The sequence below is a fragment of the Gopherus evgoodei genome, chromosome 19 (assembly GCF_007399415.2).
Source record: "Gopherus evgoodei ecotype Sinaloan lineage chromosome 19, rGopEvg1_v1.p, whole genome shotgun sequence".
NCBI classification, from domain to species: Eukaryota; Metazoa; Chordata; order Testudines; family Testudinidae; genus Gopherus; species Gopherus evgoodei.
In genome coordinates, this window is record NC_044340.1 from 18,516,433 (window position 1) to 18,538,872 (window position 22,440).

At 49.7% G+C, this 22,440-nt stretch overlaps 1 protein-coding gene across 4 annotated transcripts in view; it reads right to left on the reverse strand.

Moving 5' to 3' along the window:
- Window positions 1–15,090: 15,090 nt before the first annotated feature.
- The window catches only part of ZBTB16 (zinc finger and BTB domain containing 16), a 173,598-nt gene continuing 166,248 nt past the window's right edge, over window positions 15,091–22,440 (reverse strand). For all 4 annotated transcript variants that reach the window (XM_030538387.1, XM_030538390.1, XM_030538389.1 and 1 more), the window contains exon 7: window positions 15,091–21,584. In XM_030538387.1, the coding sequence (XP_030394247.1) occupies window positions 21,355–21,584 (230 nt within the window). In that variant the 3' untranslated portion in view covers window positions 15,091–21,354. The remainder of the gene's footprint in view (window positions 21,585–22,440) is intronic.

A 22,440-nucleotide genomic window follows, 5' to 3' on the forward strand; every position in this document is an offset into this window, starting at 1 on the left:
AGCAGGGACCAACTTTTCATGCACCTAGCCCAGTGGTCTCCTGGTCCAGGACTGGGGTTCCTCAGTGTGACCACAATCTGAATAAGCCCTTGGGGTGGCTGTGGAGGTGCTGGCCATGGGGAGACCACTTGAACGTCACTACTTCCATCTGCTCTGTGCTCCTTGGTCAGCTTATCCCAGCAGCTCTCTTTGCCCATTGATTCTGTTGTAGGACATGAAATCCACATAGTGATGTGCACAGGTGGACGCTGAAGGCCAGGAGTTCAAAGCCACATAGACTGGGGTCAATACTGTGCTGTCACTTCCACCATTCCTGCCCCTCTGCCACCTGGCACATTGCCCAGTGCTGCCTAATAGCATTGGCACAGCAGAGCCCCAAGTGCACACTTCACACATGTAACCCAGGCCACCACAGTGTCACCCCCTCTCCCACCCTCACTAGAGGGATCCTTGGGCTTTATACTAAAGCCTGAATGGCACATGGCCCTGGAGCTCCTACCCCACAAGCACAGACAGTGAAATGACCTGCTTTGGCCATGAAGGAGAGAAGAGCAGAGGCTGGGCGAGATCAGGACCAAGCTGGAGGACACAATACTTAATTCTCATGGATCCAGAAACACTGAGCCTCCTGCAGCCACAGGTCACTTCTGTAGTCCCTGGAGACAGGGCTTTCTATCTACATGTTGTCTCACAAGGCTGATTCAAAGATCTGCCTTCTGCAGCCATAAGGGGTGAGGCTATGTGGTGGGATGGGGAGTGAGGTGGAGGGGACTAGACATTCCGGTGACCAAGTGGCGGCAACGCTGGGGCCAATGCAGGAAGAAATGGAGCAAGGTGGGAATGGGGAGCATAGGACCTGCCTCCCATTGTCCCATCTTAGTGCTCTTCATTGTTCACCGACTCCACCTAGCATCTATTATTGCCTGCATAGCTAGCCCAGTTCCTTCCCAAGTGTCCCTTCCTTCCCTTCACTTCATTCGCTTCAGCGGCAGTCCTGTGGGTGCTCTCACTAACTCCATCAGCACAGAATAAAGCACCTGGGCCAGTTTCTGACCCTCTCTTGCCTGCCATTTCATCAGAACCAGCTGCTCACCAGGCTTTGCATGTTTCTTTCCCCCGCCTGCCTGTATTGCGTGCTTGGCCGACAAAACCCCTTCAGACTCCCACTCTGCTGTACGGTAGCTGGAAAGCACTAATAGAGTGATGACAGGCTCAGCTTAACAAATCAGAGGACTGACAGGATCACGCTCCATCTCCTTCGGGGCCAAGGTGCGATGCTGCCCTGGGTTGAGGAGGTAATTCCACTGAGCTGTGCCAAGACTCCAAAGGACATGAGTCACTAGAGCCCACTCAGATCCATGCACACACTTCTGGGCAGGGGGGCAGTAGAAGGAACAAGAATGAATGAGCTCGGGCCCTTTCAGGGTCTGTCAAACTTCCCAGAGTTCCAGGAAGACTGTTGCCATTTGCCCTTGACATAGGGATGTATCAGTTAGATGCTGTGAAGCCTCATCCACGGCTCACTCCGCTGGCCACGTATTTGAGCCCCCAGAACCATGGCTATCTCCAAAAAGGCTAGAGATGAAAGGAAATGCCTGCTCTTGTTTCCAGATGCACACTCTAGTTTGTCCTAGCGTTCTAGGCTGAAGAGAATGTGACAAGTATGGTAAATTCCTGCCATATCCTTGGGAGACCTTACTGAAATCCATGTAAGTATCTCTGGGACCTATTGTATTAAGTGAGTGGTTTACATATTATTGTGGGCCGGGAATCCTGTGTAACCTCTTAAGGGGGCAGATGTGATAGATGCAAGACCTGGCAGCTCAAAAGGACTATACTGAACAACGGTCCAGACAGGAACAGAACAGCGTGAAGCAGTTATCCTGGGGCATCTCTAGGGGGAGGTGAATGCAAATTCCCCAGCTCAGGTTATGCCAAAACCCCAGCCTTTCAAAGCTATGCCCTGAGGAGTGGGCGACTGTCTGCTGATCACCTGGTACATGAGTAGCCTCATATGCCTCCGACATTCCTCACCTTGGGCACAAGGCAGAAATCAGACAGGCAAAAAGAGTCCTCAGGCAATTGAGCTCCCAGGGCTGCCTGATGCTGTCAGTGCTCCAGGGTCATAGCCGCTGAACACTGCTTGTGGAGAAAGCACAGTGCTCCTGCAGAGACATAGCTTACAACTCTGAGCCATTGTCCGCCACGCCGGGGGGGGGCCCTTGTCTAACAAAGACAAGGCCACGGGCCAGATCCTCCTGCCCCCTATCCATTCCCTTTCTTCCTCACCTGAGCCTGCCACCTTATCCCCCATCCAGTCTCCAGGTCCTCAGGGGTCTCCCCCACGCGCTCATGTAGCTCACTCTCGAGCATCGTGGTCCGCAGGCAGCAGCTGTTCCAGGGGAGCCATGAGAAGCTGCAGTGAGCTGGTCTCAGCTGGGTGTCATCTCCATTTGTGGGATGGCTGCTGGCCTGGCTCCATAGCTTAGGTCACTGAGCACATGGCCTCCTGAAGCCTTCACCTGCAAGAAAACTCAGCCATGAGTGACAGCTGGGGACTGGGGCAGAATGGGTTCTTGGCAGCATGACCTGTGTTAATGTGCTGATGGTCGGTAAGTGGCTGGCTATTGATGAGGTGTCCAGCTAAAGAGTTAGTAAGACACTAAATCAGCCCATTGATCCTGGTGAGATCGATGGTGCTACAGACCTGATCACTGCAATGGGCAATTAACATCCTCTGGAATGAGCTGCCTTCATGTAACATCAAACGCTTCAATGGACAAATCCAGTCGGCCCACTGAACCAGGCCCTCCCACCACAGGGATTATACATCTGCACGGTCTACACGGATACCCAGAGTGGGCATGCGGACCCTGCTCTAGCTCCTTGATGTACAAGGAGGCCCCAATCTCCCCCCACAGCTGGGTCTCTCATGGCACTGGGTTGAGTTGGGACTCCGGGGGCTGCATTTGCTACCCTGGGAGAGATATTTTTATAGATGAACTAGAACAATAGACATTTTAATCTCCTTCCCCAGCCCCCCATTAATTCCTGTTTACTTGGGCACTCACCTTTCCCACTAGCCTCCCACAAACCATGTAAAATGGGAACAGGGACACATTCCACCCTTCTGGCTCCAACCTCCTCTCCCCTGCGCAGCAGAGAATTGCCACCTGAGCGAGTGCTTTGGGGACTGGGCAGAAGTCGCCGGGGACTCACCTCACTGGAACATCCCCAGGTGCTGCCTGTCCAGCAAAGCCCATGGCTGTGGGGGAACCCTGGAAAGAACCCAAGGAACCAGCCTTTAGCCAGTCCCACAATGCTCAAGCCAGATCTTTGTGGGGCAGGAATGTTTGGGAGGAGGAGGGGAAGCATGTTTCACCTGCTGCCTTCAAATGCTAAGACCAGCTCTGTGCCAAGCCACTTGATTGCTCTACGAGAGTAACCTCAAATAATATTTACTGTGCTTATGCAGCCAGCATGTATCCCACTTCGGGGCATCTGGGGCAAGGGATGGAAGAGTCCAAACCACCTGTTCTAGGTGTACGTCCATGCAATCAGACAATACAGCTGCAACAAGGAAAGCCAATGACTCCACTGAAGTCAGATGGTGGATAAGCAGATGTCTCCTGAATAGGCTTTAGGCCCCATCCCCACTGCCACCCGAGGCAGCTTACAGGTCTCTGAGGAGCTGCCCCTCTCACATGGGCTTGGGCTGGGAGGAGAACGCTCACCCACCTTTTAGTAGACACTGGGGTAAAAGAAAGAAAATGGTGGGAATCATGTCAGTTCTGCTTGGTCTCAGGGCTCTGGAAGGTGCTAATCCCATTGCAGAGGGCTGACAAATCAGAGCCACACCATGCACCTCTCACCCACACCAAGGCCTCTGATACAAGCCCTGCGCACACCTACTCAGGAGAAAGCTGCTGTCTATGTTCAGCTCAAGCTTTCAAAGAACCAAGGCTCAGCCAGAATCCAACCCTGCCCCTCGTGCATCACACGGGAGGGCCCGGCCAGGAGTCCGTAGCCATGTGCTACCACCATTCCTGCGTGGGACAAGTCGGCCGAACAAACAGAGGGGCAGGAATCCACCCTTCTTCAGACTGGAGCCAAGGAACAATGATATCACTAGCAGGATTACAGCTGCAAAATGTAGTCCATCTTGGTAATCGCTTACTTAGGGAAGGATCTGCTTAGCTGTATGGTGTGGCCAGGTTCACAACCCGAGAGTCTCTGTGCTGGCCTGTGCTCAGAGTGCCTCATCTCCAGACCCAGCAGGCAGGTGTCCATCCTCCCGACAGGCACCAGCTGCCCCCTCGCTGGTAGCCTCAGCAGAAAGAGCAATGGCTGAGTGAGCCACGGAGACTGAACTCCCCTTTGAAGCTAGCACAGGCAGGTGCACTTGTCCCAGTGGGGCTCAAGCTAGCAGGACATTGCTACACCTGATCTGAGCTTGGTGCCTGGCCTGAGTCTCCACTAGCGCAGCAAAGGCCACACTGCTATCTTGAGTCTGCGTCTACCCGGCTGGGTGCCTTGTTCCCAGCTGCAGTGTAGACAAACCTACTGAGGCCAGGGAACAAGGACAGGCTCTAGCTTGGGCTGGACCCTGCTGCCCAACTGCCTGATTCTCACGCTGGTCTCTGAGCGGAGCAGCCTTCCTCCACTGCTCGTAGGAACCCACGCCAAACCCCAGCCTGTGCTCTCCACCCCCAGGGAATTCCCATTCATCCCAACCACCAGGCTGGGAACTGGTAGGGGGCAGAGAAAGGAGGCAGGCAGAGCAAGTGAGGGCACTTGGCATGGCAAAAGGAAGGGTAAGGAGTTGGGATGGTTCTGTGGGCTCCTGGGGCTCACGGCCCATGCTAGGAGTCCCAGGCTTTCAAGATGGGTCAAGAGTGGTGATGGTACCAAGGTGTTTGGAGCAGATCCCGACCATGGCAATCTCTGAGCACAGCTGGCTCAGGGCCCGGCGAAGTGATATTAGGCTGTGCCTTGCTGCTTAAGCAGCAAGCATCCTGTGCGTTTGTTCCCAAGTAGCACTCCCAGGGACACTCACCAATGAGCCCTGTGTGGCCAAGGGAGCATGCTCCTCACCCCAGAATCCCCAGCAGTGCTAGGGATGTCAAGTCAGACTGGCCCAAGTGTGACCCCAGCCCGTGGTCCCATGACCACTAGAATCTCTATCAGCGGGGATGGGAGTTGGTTCCTCCAGTGCAAGGAGCTATGTACACACTACAGCTACAATTCAAGGCCCTGGCCCTCTCCAAGCAAGATTTCAGGGACTTTCTCAAAGGAAAGGCCAACAAGATCCGACATGAGCTCCCTGTCCTCTTCCTCCCAATGCCAAGCTCAGTCTACTTGAGTTCTAACCTGCCCCTTGGTGTTCATCCCTCCCAGCTACTAATCCTCCTCCCCCACAACCTCACCCCCTCCTGTTCCTCCACTTGGGGCTCTTGCTCTGTATGGGTCTGTCCCCTACATGCTATGAGCATGCCCTGATCTTCTACATCTGCTTCTTAAACCACCGTCCCTTCCCCCATAACTCATGCAACCCCCGCACAGCTACAACCATTGTCTCCAGTCCCTCTCCACAAGGAACTGCTCTCACTGGAACCACGCTGTTTTACTAAGGGCATCAGCATGGGCCGGTGGATCATCTCTGCTATCGACCACCAGGTGACATTAAACAAGTCACCTCTCCACTCTATTTCTCCATCTGTATAGGGAGACCACTAATGACCTTTCTTCATTAGGTTACTCATTTGTACAACAATCACCACATTAGTGACAGTGTGGAGATTAGACCTAACTCTCCTGCATCCCACTTCAGTGTCCAAGCCACTAGACCATAGCATCTCCCTCAATACAAGGGTTATTACTGAAACACTGCCAAACGGTTCTGGTATTAACACATATCTGTTGCAAGGGCAGCCCCACATAGAAAGTCAGGCACCAAAGTTGCACAAGGGGCTCTGGTGTTTTTCTTCAAGGTTAAGCTTTTCTCTTCTAGACAATTTGGAAAAGTTCAAAGCGGAGGGAAAGTTGGAGACATCTCCTTGAGATCACGAGCCTGGATTTTCCTCTTTAAAAAAAAATCAATAAATCTGAATCTAATCTACTAATAAAGGTTTAATGAGGACATAATGTTGATGGAACAGAACATTGTCGCAGAATAATCGCTCCCAGCTGCTCCGTGAATGAGCAGACAAAGCCTTGATCCTACGACAATGTCCCTATTATAACAACTTCCTTTCTGTTAGGCCAAATGCTTGGAAGGATTTCATCTCCACTCTCCGAGGGGGGTTGGTGCAGCAGAGAGCCAGTCGCTCGTTGAGCCTAATTTAATTTAGCCACTGCCCCATTCCAGGGAACAATTTTCTAACTTTCTAACCAAAATGGCTATAGGAAAATGCTTCATGGTAAAGCAGCTCCCAGAGGCTGTTGATCAAGGGCTGATCTTAGACCATCCTCACATAACCTGCCATGGCAATATCTTAGCCCTGAGTTGGCTGACATTGTGTGTTCCAGTTGGCTTCAGCCAGTCTGAGACAGCCATCAAAGAGCCTTCTGGAAAGTTAAACTGGTTTCTGAGTGGCTGGCATTTTAATGGTCGCTGGTTAAGGCTCATTCACCCAGAAGTCTGACTGGCTGTTCCAGATTCCACTGTGGCTAAAGCAATGCGTTATCTAGGTCACCTCTTCTGTCCAGGACTGCTCCACTCTCACCAGAATGCAAAGTCTGTGTCAGGTCTGGCCCTCGAGTGGGACATCATCAGCACCCGATGGCTCTAGCATATTGATTCGATGGGACAAGCCCCAGCCCAAACGTGGGTGTGGCAAGGCAGGCTTTCAAAGTCTTTGCCACGAAGCAGAAAATCCACTGACCTTTTAAGAGCCAAGAACTCTTCTCCCAGCCAAACTCACCAGCAGAAGTCTAGTGTGGTTCACTGCATCCAAGCCCAGTGGAAAAGGGAGCGTATCCTAATTCTCCCCTCTCGTGCCACAGCAATCCCAGCACCCTGATGCTCACTGCCAGACTCAACCCCCCACAGCACCCTTCCTTAGGGGCAGTGAGGGGCGATTAATTGCCCACAACCGGCCCAGCCCTGCTACCCAGAAAAGCTCTGCACTCAGGGCAAGCAGCTGTCCTCCTTCCTCTAGCTAGGAGAGCATTAACCGCTTATCTACCAGCCTCTGCTTGGGTCTGTGCTCCTCAGCCACGCTTAGGGGGGTCTCATGGCTTCCATGTCAACAGTGGGATTATCTGCAGCAATGCTAATGTTGTCAGATTATAATTTACGGGGGGTGTGGGAGGGGGAACTTCATCATGCCTTTCCCCCCATCTTATTGGTGGATCCATTTTTATCCAGAGACTGACGGGTCCAGAAAGGTCCCAGGATGCTGAGCAGTTGGGCACCAATCCAGATACAGAGAGTTTCCTGGATCCCTCTCCATCTGGTTTCTGGCCTGGCTGTGGCCCAGAGTAAGGTGCGAAAGCTGGTTTCAACCATCAGCCTTTGCAGCTGTCGGACACAAGGAACCAGTTGACTTGTGTGTGGGACGGGGAGTGGTCTATGCAGCGAGCCCCTCAGACTTCCAGCACGTATGGATCCCTGGGTCACGCCAGCCTCCTCTAGGCAATGAGGCCGTGGCCCCCTGCATGCCAAAGTTGCCGTTGAAAGAAGCACCTGAACCTGGAGCAGAGGCACCAGCCTCCCTAGCTCTCAGCCCCCCATAGCTTCCTTTCTGCTCCCACAGCCCAGCCAGCACAGACTTAGACCTCTACCCCGACGGAGCCCGGAGCATTTCACAGCCCTGCAATCTGCACCCCGGGTCGCAGGGTGCCCCTTTCCCCCCTCCACGACTCTGCAATCTGCAGGAGCCCTGGGGAGGTGGGAAAAACTCATTTCTCTGGATGCTGCAGTCAGAGCTGAATGGCTGAGCCTCCGGGGCAGCTGGGTCTAAACTGTGCAGCAGAACAGCAGCTAACTGGGAATGTGAATGGAGCACTGAGTCAGTTAATGCTAATAAACACCAAGCCACAGGCCAGAGTGTTTCCACACCATTGCTTTCCTTCCCCACACGATGGCAGTGGAGCCCAGTGTTTCTCCGGAGCAGGACAGGAGAGCAGCAAAGGAGCAGCAGTGCCAGTGGGACTGACCAGAGGAGAGAAAACACTCTGGGCTGTGGCGGTGCCTGTGGGCACTGGAGCTGGCCAGGGGCTCTGGCCAGAGCTGGGCGCTATGGCCTGGTGGCAAAACACGGCACTAGCCTCTGCAGCTCAGGTAGCCCACAGGGCCACCCCACAATAAACAAACCAGCTCGTGTACCCCACAGGGCAACCCTGCAATAACCAGCTCCACAGAGGCCTCAGCAATACAATCTCCCCACAAACAGGCTCAGGGTGGCAAGTGCCATGGAGCTGCTTGGAGGCCCGACCCATCAGCCCCGCATGTGTTCACAAGGACCTGGGTGTTTCACCGAGCCCGAGCCCCCTCCCTCAGCGCCCCTGGCTGTGCGGAGAGCTGGGTGGTCTCCAGGAGGAATGTGGGTCACTCCAGCAGGAGTATAAATAGTCTGCATTCCTTCCAGCACAAGGCAGCCGCGCGTCTGTCCCAAGGACCTTTGCTAATAGGCTAACTAGCCCAAAGGATTTTACAGCCATTGTGTGGGGGATCCTGGTGGATTACGGTGCTGCGGGGGTGTGTGTGGAATTAAGGGGACATGAGAGGGAAGGCTGCAGCCTAGATTTAACGCAGCATAAACTGGGGGCTAAAGCCTGGGGAGTGAGGCCTGCTGGAAACCAGCCTGCTCAGCCATTTGCTTGGGCTGTAATTGTGCCATCTCGCGTTGGCTTTTGCCTGACTCCACAAGGAAGGTGGAAGCTTTCTCCGAGGAGCCGTGGTGAAGCTTGAGGCCCATGGAAATACTCTTTGGGGTGCTGGGCTGCAGGGGCCAGGCTGGGGCTCCCCCTCACCATCCAGCAAGATTTGGGGGGCGGTGCACTAAGAATGGCACTAACGTGCTAGGTGACGATTCTCTCTTGCCAGGCCCAAAGCCAGAGGGCTGGGGGAGAGCTCTTCTCACTGTCCCTTCCCAGCAAGGCACCGGTCTCTTTTCCTGGCTATCGGCACCTCCGGGGAAGCTATGGACTGGTAGGTAGAGGACAGGCCTGGGTTCTTTGCCACTGACTCTTGTGTGACTTGATATTTAGCAACCTCCAAAGCTTGGGATCAAGTCCTTGGGCCGAGATTTTCCAAAAATGACTCATGATTTTGGGCACTCGACTTGGGGACCTGGTTTTCCAAGTAGGCTGAGCACCTGCCCTTTTCAGGTGTCCTATTGCTCAGCACCCAAAATCACTAGGCACTCGGGAAATTCTGGCCTTCCCTCCGAGGGCCTGATTGTGAAAGGTGCTGAGCACAGGCCTCCCACGCAGAGACAAAGCTGTCACACTTCACACAGCGCCTTGCATGGGCGGTATCCCCAAACACTTCAGCATGAAGACTGAAACACAACAACCAACAGAGGCAGGAAGATGTTAAGAGGGGATACTAAATCCCCGGAGGGCGCTTTGGGCGGTCTGGGCATAGATTTTGGGGCAGGATGCTCCTCGCCTTGTTTACAACAACGCAGGACCCTGGAACACACTGTGCTTTGCTGGAGCGCAAGATCATGACTACGTATTTCATCAATCATTTAAAATATAAATAGCACTTTACATTAAGTGACACTAATTGCCCTGGAGCTTCCCCGTAATTAACATTTAACCGCATTTTAATTTCCCGTAACTCCACGGATTGGCTCGGGAGCCCTGGCGAGGATACCGCACGTGGGGTCGTGCGGTGCACCAGTCCAGGCAAAGGCAGCGGCAGCCCGGCAGGTGCTTGGGCAGCTGCTCCCTCTGCTGGGAGAGCTTGGCACTAATTACCCAAGAGGCAGCTTCCTCCCTAGCGACACTCTCTCAAGCGGTAAGCTGGGATTTCGCACTCCAGACCAGAGATGGAGCCGGGGGGAGTTATCTGCCCATGAGGACACCAAGTCCCATACGTGGTGCCTGTAGAGAGCAGTACAGAGGGGCTATAGGAGCATCCCGTTCCCCCACAAACCTGCATGAGCAGGGGGCTTTTTAACCAAGTGCCCCGAGGGGCCTTCCCACACTGCTCTTGCTTTCCAGGGCCTTGTGCTGGAAGGGAGGGAGCGAGAGGGAGGAAAAAGCAGAGAGAAAATATATTAATTATAGTCCCTGCCTCACCCCATGATGGGATTGTATCGAACAGCTAAATAAGAGCATGAGTGTAGCATGCCATAGAGTTTGCAACTAGATAAAAGGAGTGCAGGCTTTGCTGTTAATGTAGTCAGTAAATAAATAAAGGAGGGTTTAAGCTTAGTGTACAGCAATCAGTTTAGAACTACAGGATAATTAACACAGCAGGGGGCCAGAGTACTTCTATAGTCAGGTTTAAATGAACGAGTTCACTTTCATTGAAGCAAACTTGCTCAGCTCCCTGGTGAGCCCAGAATGCATTTAGAAGAGCCAGCTAAGGCGGCTGAGATCCGAGGCGCGTGCAGGCCTCCGGGCACGCGCACACAGACTTCCACACCCGAAGGACAGCCACACAGGGAAGCAGCCCGCAGGAGTGCAGGCTGGGCGGGCACGTGTGTATGCTTGCCCCCACCTTCAGGATAGACACTTAGAGGACAAGTGTGGGCGTGTACACACACCCCCACACCCAAAAACCACAGACCCTTCCCTCCCTTCACCCGAGTGCTTTCCCCATGTTACCTTCCTGTAACAATCTCCCCAAGGTTTTATGCCCTTTCTCGGCTCCATCTCCCTCAGGGCCTGCCTGGGAGAGGTCCTGTTCCTCCTTGTGCTGCCAATTTCCTCACTGGTCTGTTCACTCATTTAGTGCCAGGAATCAGTTTATTCTGATACTGGATTAACCAGATCCCAATAATCCTGTTGGATGGGAACCAGGCGGGGGCTGTTTCCTCCCTCTTTGCACAGAGGGGGCTGAACTGGGGTATCGAGCCTGTCTAAAAAAAAAGAATCAACCTGGCCCAATTGTGAGATTTCCCCATGAAATTCCCCTCTTTAGCCTCCTTTTTTGTTGCCTTAACTCGTGTCTGCCTGGTTGAGGCCAGACTGTTCCCTGCTCCCAGGGGGGTCATGCTGATGGGAAGAGCGTGTTAAAGTGGTTTGAGCCATTGAAGAGGCTAAGGGGTCTGTTCCCAGCTCTGCCAGGAAGCCTTGGGCAAGGCAACGAGATGGTGATATTCCCAAGTCTGACTGCAGGAGGTTCCCAGTTCTGGGGCTTTGCCTCAACTTCCTGAAATCCAGAGCTTCTGAGCACCTTCCAGGCCAAATCAAAGCTGATGGCAGCTCTGGGAGCTTGGCCAAGCTGACAACTCAACCCTAAGGTGCATTGTATTGGGCATCCCCCAAACAGAAACACTTGAAATATTGGCCGCTTCTTGCCTCAGTTTCCTCATTATGTGAAATGACAGCTGGCAGACAAACAGTTTTATAAAGCACTTTAGATTGCTGCTTGGACACTTCCCCCACTTTAAATTAGACACACTGGGGTTCTGCACCTCTAGACAGCATCTCACCCAGCAGAGTATTTGGGGCCTGATGCTCGTTCACACCAAAGCCCCTTTATGGCACACTGGCAGTATAAAGGGGGCCTCCTGGAGGCAGTACTGTAATTTCCCACAGTTTAAGGCCCCTTTACTCTGTTGGGGTGCTGAAAAGGGATTTCAGAGTAAAGCAGCATCAGGCCCTTTCCGTTTATTTGTTTCTTGCACTATTTAGTGTTTTTCTTAAAGTCTCAACTCCTGGAGTTCTGTGATTATGTAAGAAACAGCTTTTATTGAAAAACATATGTTTCTAGCTTTTATGGTGCAGAGAAAAAGTGTGAAAACATGACCACAGGAGACTCCAAAGGGTCAACCACCTGAAGGCAAATATTCCTTGGGTTAAAAAGGTCATGATTTTTAACCATCTCATGATTTCTGGGGCCCTAACTCATGTTTTGTGAAGACATGGGGTTGCAAACACTGCAAGGTAACTGGAGTACAGGAACCATTGTACATTGGCCAAAACATCCATTCTACCCTCGGGTGTTTATTCTTGGGTCCACAGACTCATCCTTTCCAATATAAGAGAAAGTTTCTATTACAGCCCGTGAGATGTGCAACTTTCATTTGGCTCCTCCAGGGCCACCCAGAGGATTCATGTGGCCTGGGGTCTTCGGCAGCAGGGCACCCCTGCTACCGAATTGCCGCCGAAGACCCAGCACTTCGGCGGCGGGTCCCGGAGTGGAAGGACCCCACGCTGCCGAATTGTCGCCGAAGACCTGGAGCGGAAGAAGCTCCGGGGGCCTGGGCCCTGCGAGAGTTTTCTGGGCCTCAGAGTGAGTGAAGGACCCCGCTCCAGGAGCCCTGAAAAACTCTCATGGGGGCCCCTGCGGGGCCCGGGGCAAATTGCCCCACTTGCCCCCCTCTCTGGGCAGCCCTGGGCTCCTCGTCCACGCCTCATGCTAGACACCTTACTCCTCCCCAGGGCTGTGGCTTGAGAAGCTGGGTTTGTTTTTGTTTTATATCTGCTGCCAACGTTCAGCAGAACAGGCCAGCTTTGCGCTGTACATGGGGGACTCTTTCACACTCCACAGCAAGCAAAAGTAAACTGAAAGCGAGTCTCACTCACGTTTTTCTGTTGGGTCGTCCTGTCGAACGTGGCATAAGCTGTTATTGCAAAGCAGACGTCACTCGACTTAGTGTCCCCTGGCAAAGTGGACAGGAATCTCTCCTTGCACACCCCGTGAAGCGTCACTCAGACATTTGGGGAGCGGATTCCTGAGGCTGGTCAAGCGCTTTGCACGTTCCAATGCTTTCCCTTTTCCAGCCCCCGAGCTGTGCACAGCCACTGGCTGCTCAGCCGCTGAGGCTGTATCAATATGGTTTGAGGGATTTAATGGAGGGCACAAAGCTTTTTCATGCTCGCGCTGTCAGGGCCCCTTTTTATCCATTAGATCATATCTGGGTCAAAGAGCACATAAGGATGGGAAGCCCTCATTGTCACACAAAGCCTATTCAGCAGGGTTGCTATTCACTCACCTCTTCTCACCCATATCCATAGGGCACATGACCCACCCAGAGCACCTAAGCCTCTGCTTTGATGTCATTTGGCAGAAAACTGCTATTAAATGTTGTTTTAAAGATGGAAATCTTGCTGCCCTCCCATCTGTCAAGAGAAAGCTTAGAGTAGGCCTGCTCAGGCAGGGTGCGTGCATTGGAGATACACACTCAGCATGTTGTGCGGGGCAGCAGAGAAAGCTGAGCAATAGCTGGGGGGGGATTGCGAAAGAAAAACACTCCCCGCTCCCTCTCCCCATATAAGCAGGTGCTTGCCCTTTCAGAGAGATCAACAAGTTTTTTTTGCCCAACTTCTAGCACTAATGAGACCACAAAGGGGGCCACGATATCAGAGGCAACGAGGTATCAGCAGTGACAGTTCCCAGGGACACAGCCACTCAAACGAGGAGCAGGAATTCTAGCTCGTGGACCCAGGACGCAAGCTGTGTTAGGAGGGGAGGAGCCTTGTTTGTGATGAAACTCCCTGGCTTCCCCCGCACAACCCTGGCCTACAAAGCTGAGCTCCCGGGGGCCAGATGAAGGAGGAATATCTATTTTGTAATGGTTCTTCACCTTCATTTGCAAGGGAGGAGGGGCAGTATTTCTTGAGGTGCAAAAGTTTAGCAGGTTCTTATTCTCCTCCTCACCAACATTTCCCGCAATGCAGCCGGGCTTCCGCCGAGGAGACAGGTTGGCACCCACCCCACTGCCTTTGAGCCCTGTGGAAGGCTGATATGGAGCAAAAGGAGAGGGAAGTCAAGTCAGACTGTGAGTTTGTTGGGGCAGGAGCCATCAGTTATCTGTTCGGTCAGTGCCTGGCCCAATGGAAGCTGGAGCTGGTTGAGGCTTCAAGTTGCACATGATACATAAGTGATGATCAAGAACATTAGAGCAGAAGGCCTCTATTGTTTCCGTGCATTGCCAAGGGCCAGTGCACTGTGCAATAAGTATGGCAGTGCTCCAAATTTAATTGCCATTATAATGTAACCGTCCAGTTACAGGGAAGGCATTTGATGAGAGAATAACCCGCCAACTCTGTTTTACTTTAAGATAAAACCATAGTGATTTCAATCACAATTTGATTGTTATGTGACCTGGATGGATGGTCGAGGTATCCCACTCCCCTATGGTTTGAACAGTAGCCTCCTCATCTCCAACTGCGGGCCTGCTTCCATAGCAATCACAGAATATCAGGGTTGGAAGGGACCTCAGGAGGTCATCTAGTCCAACCCCCTGCTCAAAGCAGGACCAATCCCCAGATTTTTACCCCAGTTCCCCAAATGGCCCCCTCAAGGACTGAACTCACAACCTTGGGTTTAGCAGGCCAATGCTCAAACCACTGAGCTATCCCTACCCCAATGGGGACAAGACTTTGAACAGTGACCAGCGCTTTATGGTACCCATCTTGAAACACAACAGTGAGTGCTCAGAACATTGGCAAAAAACAGGCCCTTTTAAAGGTCTCTCTCATTGGGCAGAAAAAAAAATAAAGAAATTGAGGCTCCCAAAATCATTAGCAGCTCTGGAAAATCTATGGCCTTATGCTGTGTGAGAGACTCACTTTCTCCACTCATGAAATGGGAAGAAGAAATATGAAGTGGCCATGTGCAGGGCAGTGCAGAGAGCATATTGGTGATGAGACCTAAGTATTATTTCTCTAATTGAGCTGTCTTGAAATGATTCATGGTAATTATTATGTTGGAAACACTTGTGTCAGAGAAGAGCAGTTGAGGTCAGTCACGTATTATCTCACAGCTATTTCAAGGCCGTCCCTCACCCCCAAACCACCAGAGACAAGAAGGGGAACTGCAAACCATCCTTGTTTATTTTAGAAGTCACAGAGCCTGTTAAAATGGGAGCCAGCAGTAGTCCAGCTGCCAACTTCAGCTCTGTTTGAGGCTGACATCTGCTGGTAAAGAAAAAAGCAAAAATCTCTCCAGTGCTCTCTGAAAGGTGAAGGCCATTTGTATGGAAATAGCATCAACCTTCCAATCCAGTCCCCTTATTTCAGTCCTGTTCAACGGGGATCAGGTAAGATTTTAGCTCATGCGACGGATTTCTCCTCTTCCTCACCAGAGAAACATCTGAGCAAAGAATAGAAGGAAGGAAGCAGCAGGCAGAGACAACTGAATTAACTTTATTAACTTTTTTTCTAACTGCAGATTCAAGGTATACAACTGAACATTGCTATTTTTCTTATGAGACTTATAAATAAAAATACAAAAAATGTTCACTACAAAAAAATCTACTGTTAGTAGGATGTAAAAAATATTCTCTTTGCTATAGAAGGCACGAACTTCACTTAGTGACACATGGAGAGAAAAAAAACCTGCAGCAGTAAATTTTTTTTCCTTTTTTTCTTTTCCTCTGTCAGAAACACTGAAGTTTTACAAAGAAATGCATCTGAATCTACACAGAACGAAGGCAGATGCGGAGAGCTGCAACTAGGAGACATCACATTTTGGGAATTTTTTTTTCCTTTTTAAATTTTTAGCTAACTGCATCTGTGGCTAGAGAACGGACTCGCAAGCAGTGCTGCAAAAGAAATGAACAGAAGGAGAAAACAAACAGATTTGTACAAAAAATAGTAACCAATAATCTGAAAAAAACAAACGAAAATTGGGCACCTTCTAAAATTAGGCTAACAGGAGGTGCTGAGGTAGACAGAACTATAACATCAATTAAAACACCATTTTTAATACAGAGCGATCAGACTGGCACTTGTGCTGTCACGACATAAAAAGACAAGCAATGAAAACAAGCCTTCGTTTGCTTGGTCCGGCAGGGCAGTTGGTCCTCAGTGCTATAATATACATATATATAATAATATATATATGGATAGATGTCATGGAGCTTTACCATGGCTTCTTAGCCTTAAAAGATCATGCATACATAACACTATGTGAAACAAATACTATGATGCACACCAAAAGGTTGGTACTCAGTGTGGAAGGATGTCATGGGACCAGAGACTTCTCATCAGCCACATTCATTGGAATGATATTTCAAAGCTGTATGTCGGAGGTGAATTTGCTGCCTTTTTGTCAACCCTTTTTTATGTCCTATGGGTTAAAGCAGTCTTGGAATGACACCCACAGAAGCAGATGTCCCCATGAGGGGGATGGTGGGGGAGGGACAAGGGGAGACCAATGAGATGTAAGTGGAGTGAAAAATAATCAAGTGTTCTCATCTTGTCTGATGAGTTTTCACGCAACAGAAGTTCTTGTCTTTAAATTTAGAACACCCCAGTGACCTGATTTTGAAATGTGTGTGTCTGGTAGGAAACAAACTTCAGTTTGCACAGTTCCAGGTGGTGCAGCCAAAATGTGCCAACACCCAAGGGCAGGGGGAGAGGGGGAAGGAAAGGTCTTCCAATGGAAAATAAATTAATTGTGTTGGAAAATTGGTTGTTTGTTCCATTGTACCATGACATCCCCCCAGCCAGCAGTACCAATTTACTGCAAAAAGGTACCATATACTTGTGAGAAATCGCAGCAATTTTTTTTTCTTTTAAATGTGAAAAAACTGTTCTCAGGCACAAAGATTAAACAAGCCATTCTCCAGAGTTACATCCTGGATTGTACTAAATCAGCATCTGTTCTGCTTCCCATTCCCAACACAAAGCAGCAAAGATATTATCAATCCTCTGTGTGCGTGTGCACATACGTGTATGCTTTTTATATATATAATGCATAAAAAGGATCTTAATGGTGTGAACTGAGACACAACACTACTTTTATTCCCAAAACATCACCAGATACAGACAGGTATAAGTTCAAAATGGATGATATGAACAGAGTAAGGAGTGCGCATATAGCCAGCTTTCTGCTTTGCATCTGAAGAAGTTTTGAAAGAACTGTTTAAGGCAGTTGCAATTCTAATTCACAAAGAGTACTATATATTGTGATAAGCCGTGCTCAAAATGTTAACTGACTATCTAAAACGGAAATTACTGACCTGGCCAACAGAGCAAAGAAGTGATGCTGCTCTGAAGATAGAACTGCACACAATATATTCCCCTGTTCCCCCTGCCCACCCCGTAAGATTGTGCTCTCTAATGGAAGGGAGGAGCACGCAGCTAGATTCATCCTAAATTCCAGACCTGTTTGTGTTTGCCTGAGCTCCATGTGAAGTCTGTCACCCTGTCTACTTCTGTACATGTTGGTTCTCTGGCCCTGATGCATCTGAACTGCCTCCACATATCCTCTAATATTCAACAGCAAATAATATTTTTTAGATTGGCGGGTTGAGGAAGAATTTGCTTCTCTGCAGATAACAGTAAATACAAATGATGGTTGTTGAGGAGTAATGTAACTCCAAACAATAAAAAGAAATTATTGTTAAGTCACCAATACCTACAGTACTGCCTGTTCCCCACTCTACCTCAAGCTTCTGTTAGCAGATGTAAGAAATCTGCATTTGACACGCACATTTGCATACGTTTCCTGCGTGTGATTTTGAAGTTGCAATATTTTGATTTAGTACTATCCAAGGCTGCAACGCTGGATTACAACAATACTGCATGATTTAATACACAATCACACGCACAAAAAGCATACACACATACACACACACACGCATACGCACACACACACAATTCCTGTTCACATTACAAAAGGAAGGGCAAAGTCCTGTGGAAACAGACACAGGGACTAACAAATATTACAAAAATATTACACTTTGTAAATATCAGTTCAACCCTTTCAGCTTGGTGAACGGGGGACAGGGTGGATGTGAAGAATGGATTCATTTTGTGGAATACCTTAAATATTTTTGACATCACGTTTAGTTTTGAGACGAAGATTATCTCATGGCCATCGCTAGCTAACGCAACATTGATGCGTTAGTGCATATTTATTTATCCAAGTTCTGCCCTAAGTGATTTTATACTCACATTTTTCACATTATAAACAAGACTCTACTGTTCTATTCACATATTCAAGTTTAACTCTTTCCTTTTCAAAGCACTAAATCTTCACTAAACGGTAAGTTACCTGCTCCACTGTCAAATGAAGTTATTTCCCCCAGTTTTAAGGCCTTCAAATTTTTCCCGACAGTTGAGACAAGGTTAGGGGTAGGGAGGGCACAGCAGTATAACACCCCTCTTTTTTTCCCTTTACTTCCATCTACAAAACGCTCCCTAACTTTTTTTTGTTTAATATAAATGCAGCTAAGTTACAAAATAATATACAATTGCAAGTAAAGCATGAGATGAAACTTGAAATGACATCACAAAGCGAACACAAATATTGCAAAATGTGCTTTCATAACTGCAAAATAAAAACAAAAACTAAACATAAGAGGTAGCTTTCAGAATCAACGACCCCAGCTCTGTCAAGGCAGGCCGTTAAAAAAATACCAATTTTGGTAATGATAATGCACAAAAACCACCGTAAAATTACTTCTGCGGTTGTCGTGGCACTTTTGCACTCTCACCGAGCATGCGATTCTTACATCGCATGTCACCGATCTACGGCATGGCCTTTTAAACAACCTATCCATTTAACAAAACAAAAACCTCAAACCCAACAACAAAAGCTCATGAGGTCACAAAAAAACGAGGTAATTTCAAGTAAAATGTGCTAAACAGAAATATTCAAATTAAAACAAAAACGAAAGCCCCCAAGCCAAACAAAGAAAATCCGTCTTTTACAATTCACTCCTTCATAGTTTCCTGGACAGAGGGCTGAGCAAAAAAAATAATTGGTATGTTTCTGTTATGAAACGTGGAAAAAAACCCAAAACCAAACGCATCTCCCCATTCAGAGCAAAGCTCTTGCAGCCAGACGGGATGGTTTCTGAAGGACTCTTACTTCAAAAAAGAAGAGCACTGTTGAATTGCAAGGCGTGGCATAAACGGAGACTCAAAAGTAAGCTACTGAGCAGCATGATACATACAAAATCCATTGCCTGAACTTGTGAATTACTCCCCAATCCTCAAATCTCTGACAAATTTAGGTCAAGCTGACAGGTTAGCATTTAACCAGCCTGAGTCACTGTAATGCATTGCAAGCCAGGGGGATATATTGCATGTGTTTGCAGGAGAAGGGAATACGAGCTCACTCATCATTCCTTCAGACCCCTGGCAATGCCCAGGCACCAGGGGGCAGTTTAAGAGCATCTTGAACTGTGACTCCCTCATCTGAAGACACACTTGTCCAACAGCTGGGATTTGACAACCAGGCTGAAAGATTTTGCCCTTTCCATCTGGTTCTAATTCCCTCCCCTAAAAATAAAATAAAATTAAAAAAATGCATAGAAAGGTCTTTGGTCAGGAGAGAGGGTTGCAGCCTAGAGGCAATTTTTGCAGCCAAGTTCTAAGCTCTTGAACAGACTGGCGTTGGCCCAAAATACCCAAGTAGCTTTTATTATAGTGGGACAACCACCAGCACCAACAGACTTGGCCATAAGAGGAGTAGTGACATTGATCAAAATATCTAGGGCAACTTTCTGTGCATGAATGAGAGACTCAACAGCTGTCAGTTTCTGATAGTTCCAAGTGGTAACGTGACAAGAACTTTGCTAGCTGAGGAGTCTGATTGAGGGGGCACTCTGAAGGCATGCTCCACACTAGGTTGAGAAGTCACCCTACCCATCCTATACAGCAGGATAACTATCTGCCCTCTGAAACACAGCAGCCCAGGGGTGGGGGGTGGGGGGGACTGTAGCAAAGTTCAGGTTTATTTTACTTATGCTCAAGCGGTCGCAACATGGGCCAGGGGGACAGCTTTCCCTTGGCGGATCTGAGCAGAGACCCAGCTATGGCCACCCATGCTCCAGATAGCAGTGCAGGGGGGGCCTGCAGCCAGGGACTTGCCATGCACCCAGGAGGTAATGGGTGGGGTGCCCAATGGGGGAACCCCGGCCAGAGTCCTGGTGCTGCTGGCTGGGAGGGGAGGCCCCGGCACTTCCCGAGTGGCGGTGTGTGTGCAGCCTTGATGCCAGGGCTTTTCATGGGGACTGGGGGCACACGATGCCCACAGGGCTGCATGGTACCTCCCCGCCCCTTCCTGCTGCCTGGGATGCACCCTGCCCTGGCACATCCCACTACTTCCTCCCCTAGCTGCAACGCCACAAAAACTTGCCTGTTGCTGGCTCTGCTCTCTGAGATACCAAGCTGTGCCTACGGGCACTATAGCCCACCATCTTCTCCACCTGGGACAGATGCCGGCTCCAAAGGGGTCATCTCCCTGGGCCCCCTCCTGAGGAAAATTCCGGTTGTGCCTTTACTTACGCCAAGCTGTGCCAGACTGACTAGTGATTCCAGCTGCCTGGCTGGAGCCACCGACGAGGCTGATCAGCATGTTCTGAAATTCAGGGTGTCTCAGGTCAGGAAGCAAAAACACCAAGGCTCCCCAAATCACTAGTTACTTGGGGAAATCTGGACTGCATTGTAACCTGCCACATTATTAGCACGACTAACTAACTTCCAGATCATCCAGCCCGTCGTGCTGCGCATCATCTGCCCTGGTATTTCTGGGTACCCCCAAAACTGGGTCGTTCGATCTAATTTGGGGGGAATCCTCCGAGGGGGATTTTAACAATAGGCGTTACACTGCCACCTACTGGTGAGGCTGCACAAGAGGCAGCTGAATAAAGCTGGTGACTGAGGGCATGTCTGACATTACAGCTGCTACAGCCACAGAAGGGGTTTTTCTGTTGCCATAGTTAATCCATCTCTCCGACAGGCGGGTCGATGGAAGAATTCGGTCAGCCTAGCTACATCCACACCAGGGGCTAGGTCACCCTAACGACAATGTTCAGGGTGCAAAATTTTTCACAGCCCTAAGCAATGTAGCTAGGCTGCCCTCGTTTTTAAATGTAGATGAGGCCTGAATTAAGTAAACAAATGTGGCACAAACAGGACAAAAAATTCAAACTCCAAAATCTCAGACTCCAAAGCTTGCACCGGGACTGCCCCTTCCCCTCCCCTACAGTGACATTTCACCTGCTCTTTCCAAAGCCCTTGACGTGCATTGTCACAAAACACAAGCAGATATTTGGCTATGGCTCGATTCTGATGCTTTTTCTCATTGACTGCACAGAGAACCCCCAAATTAAAAGGGAATTATTCCCCCTCCCCCACACAAACACCTCATGAGCCAGAAACAAAAACGGAGAACCCTTTTAGTAAACAACAACAGAATAAAAGGCCATGGATGATGCATTTTTTTGCCCAGGCCTTCCTGACTTCAATCTTCCCCCTCCATGTCCCTTAAACATAGCAAAGGTAGAGATAGGTCTTCTCTATTCTCCAGTCAGGGGGGATCTCCTCTGGCTTGTGGCCCTTCATGTGTTTCTGCATGGCAGACAGGCTGGGGCAGTACTCCAGGCAGATAGTGCACTGGTAGGGGGAAGCGCCGTTGTGGGTCCTGAGATGTTTGATCATGGCAGAGTAATCTCGGGACCTCTGGTGACACAGCTTGCATTCAAAAGGCTTTTCACCTGCAGGGGCAAGAGAGACAAAAGGAGGGTGAGGCGGTGACCATGCTGACTTGTCTGTGGTACTTATGCAGCTGCCCAGCCCTGCAGTATCTGGGCACCTCTTGGTCTTCTAGGTGTTTATCGTCACCATGCCCCTGTGAGGTGGCGACCCATTGTGCAGCCAGAGACCTGAAGCACAAAGAGGTTAAATAACTTGCCCCAGGTCACAAAGACAGTTTGCTGTAAAGCAGAGAATCAAACCTGGGTCTCCCACATTTCAGGCTTATGACCTAAATGCTGGGCCCTCCTTCCTCATTGGAATGTGGGGAGGGAAGGAAAGGTAAGATGATTTTCAGGGCATTAGAGGCTGTTGCCTAGAGGACAGGACACTGGATTCGAGACTCAAGAGAGCAGGGTTTTAGTCCCAGCTCTTCCACTGGTTTGCTGCGTGACTTTCCCTTCTCCATGCCTCAGCCCCCTTCCGTGTAGTGGGGATAATGATGCCCATCTCCTTTGTGAAGCACTTTGAGATCTTCGGGTGAAAAATTCTATATAACCTCTAGTTATATATTTTGTAGAGGTCTCCACTGAATATTTTTAAACCAACCTGAGTGTGGTAGGCATTATGATCAAGTGCACTATTAGCCTGGGGAATCCATTGCCACAAGATATCATATTTAGCAGGATCAAAAAAAATTGGGCCTTTACATGAAAAATAAAATCGAGACTATGCAGAGTTACAACAGCGAAGACAGCAAAAGTTTTGGGAGAGCTAAACCCCCTGCCTGCTTCAGGGCATGAGCCCAACTCTGACTAATAGGAGTCAGGCGGAAACTTCCCCCAGGGGCAAGTTATCCCATCACTGCAGTATTTCTTG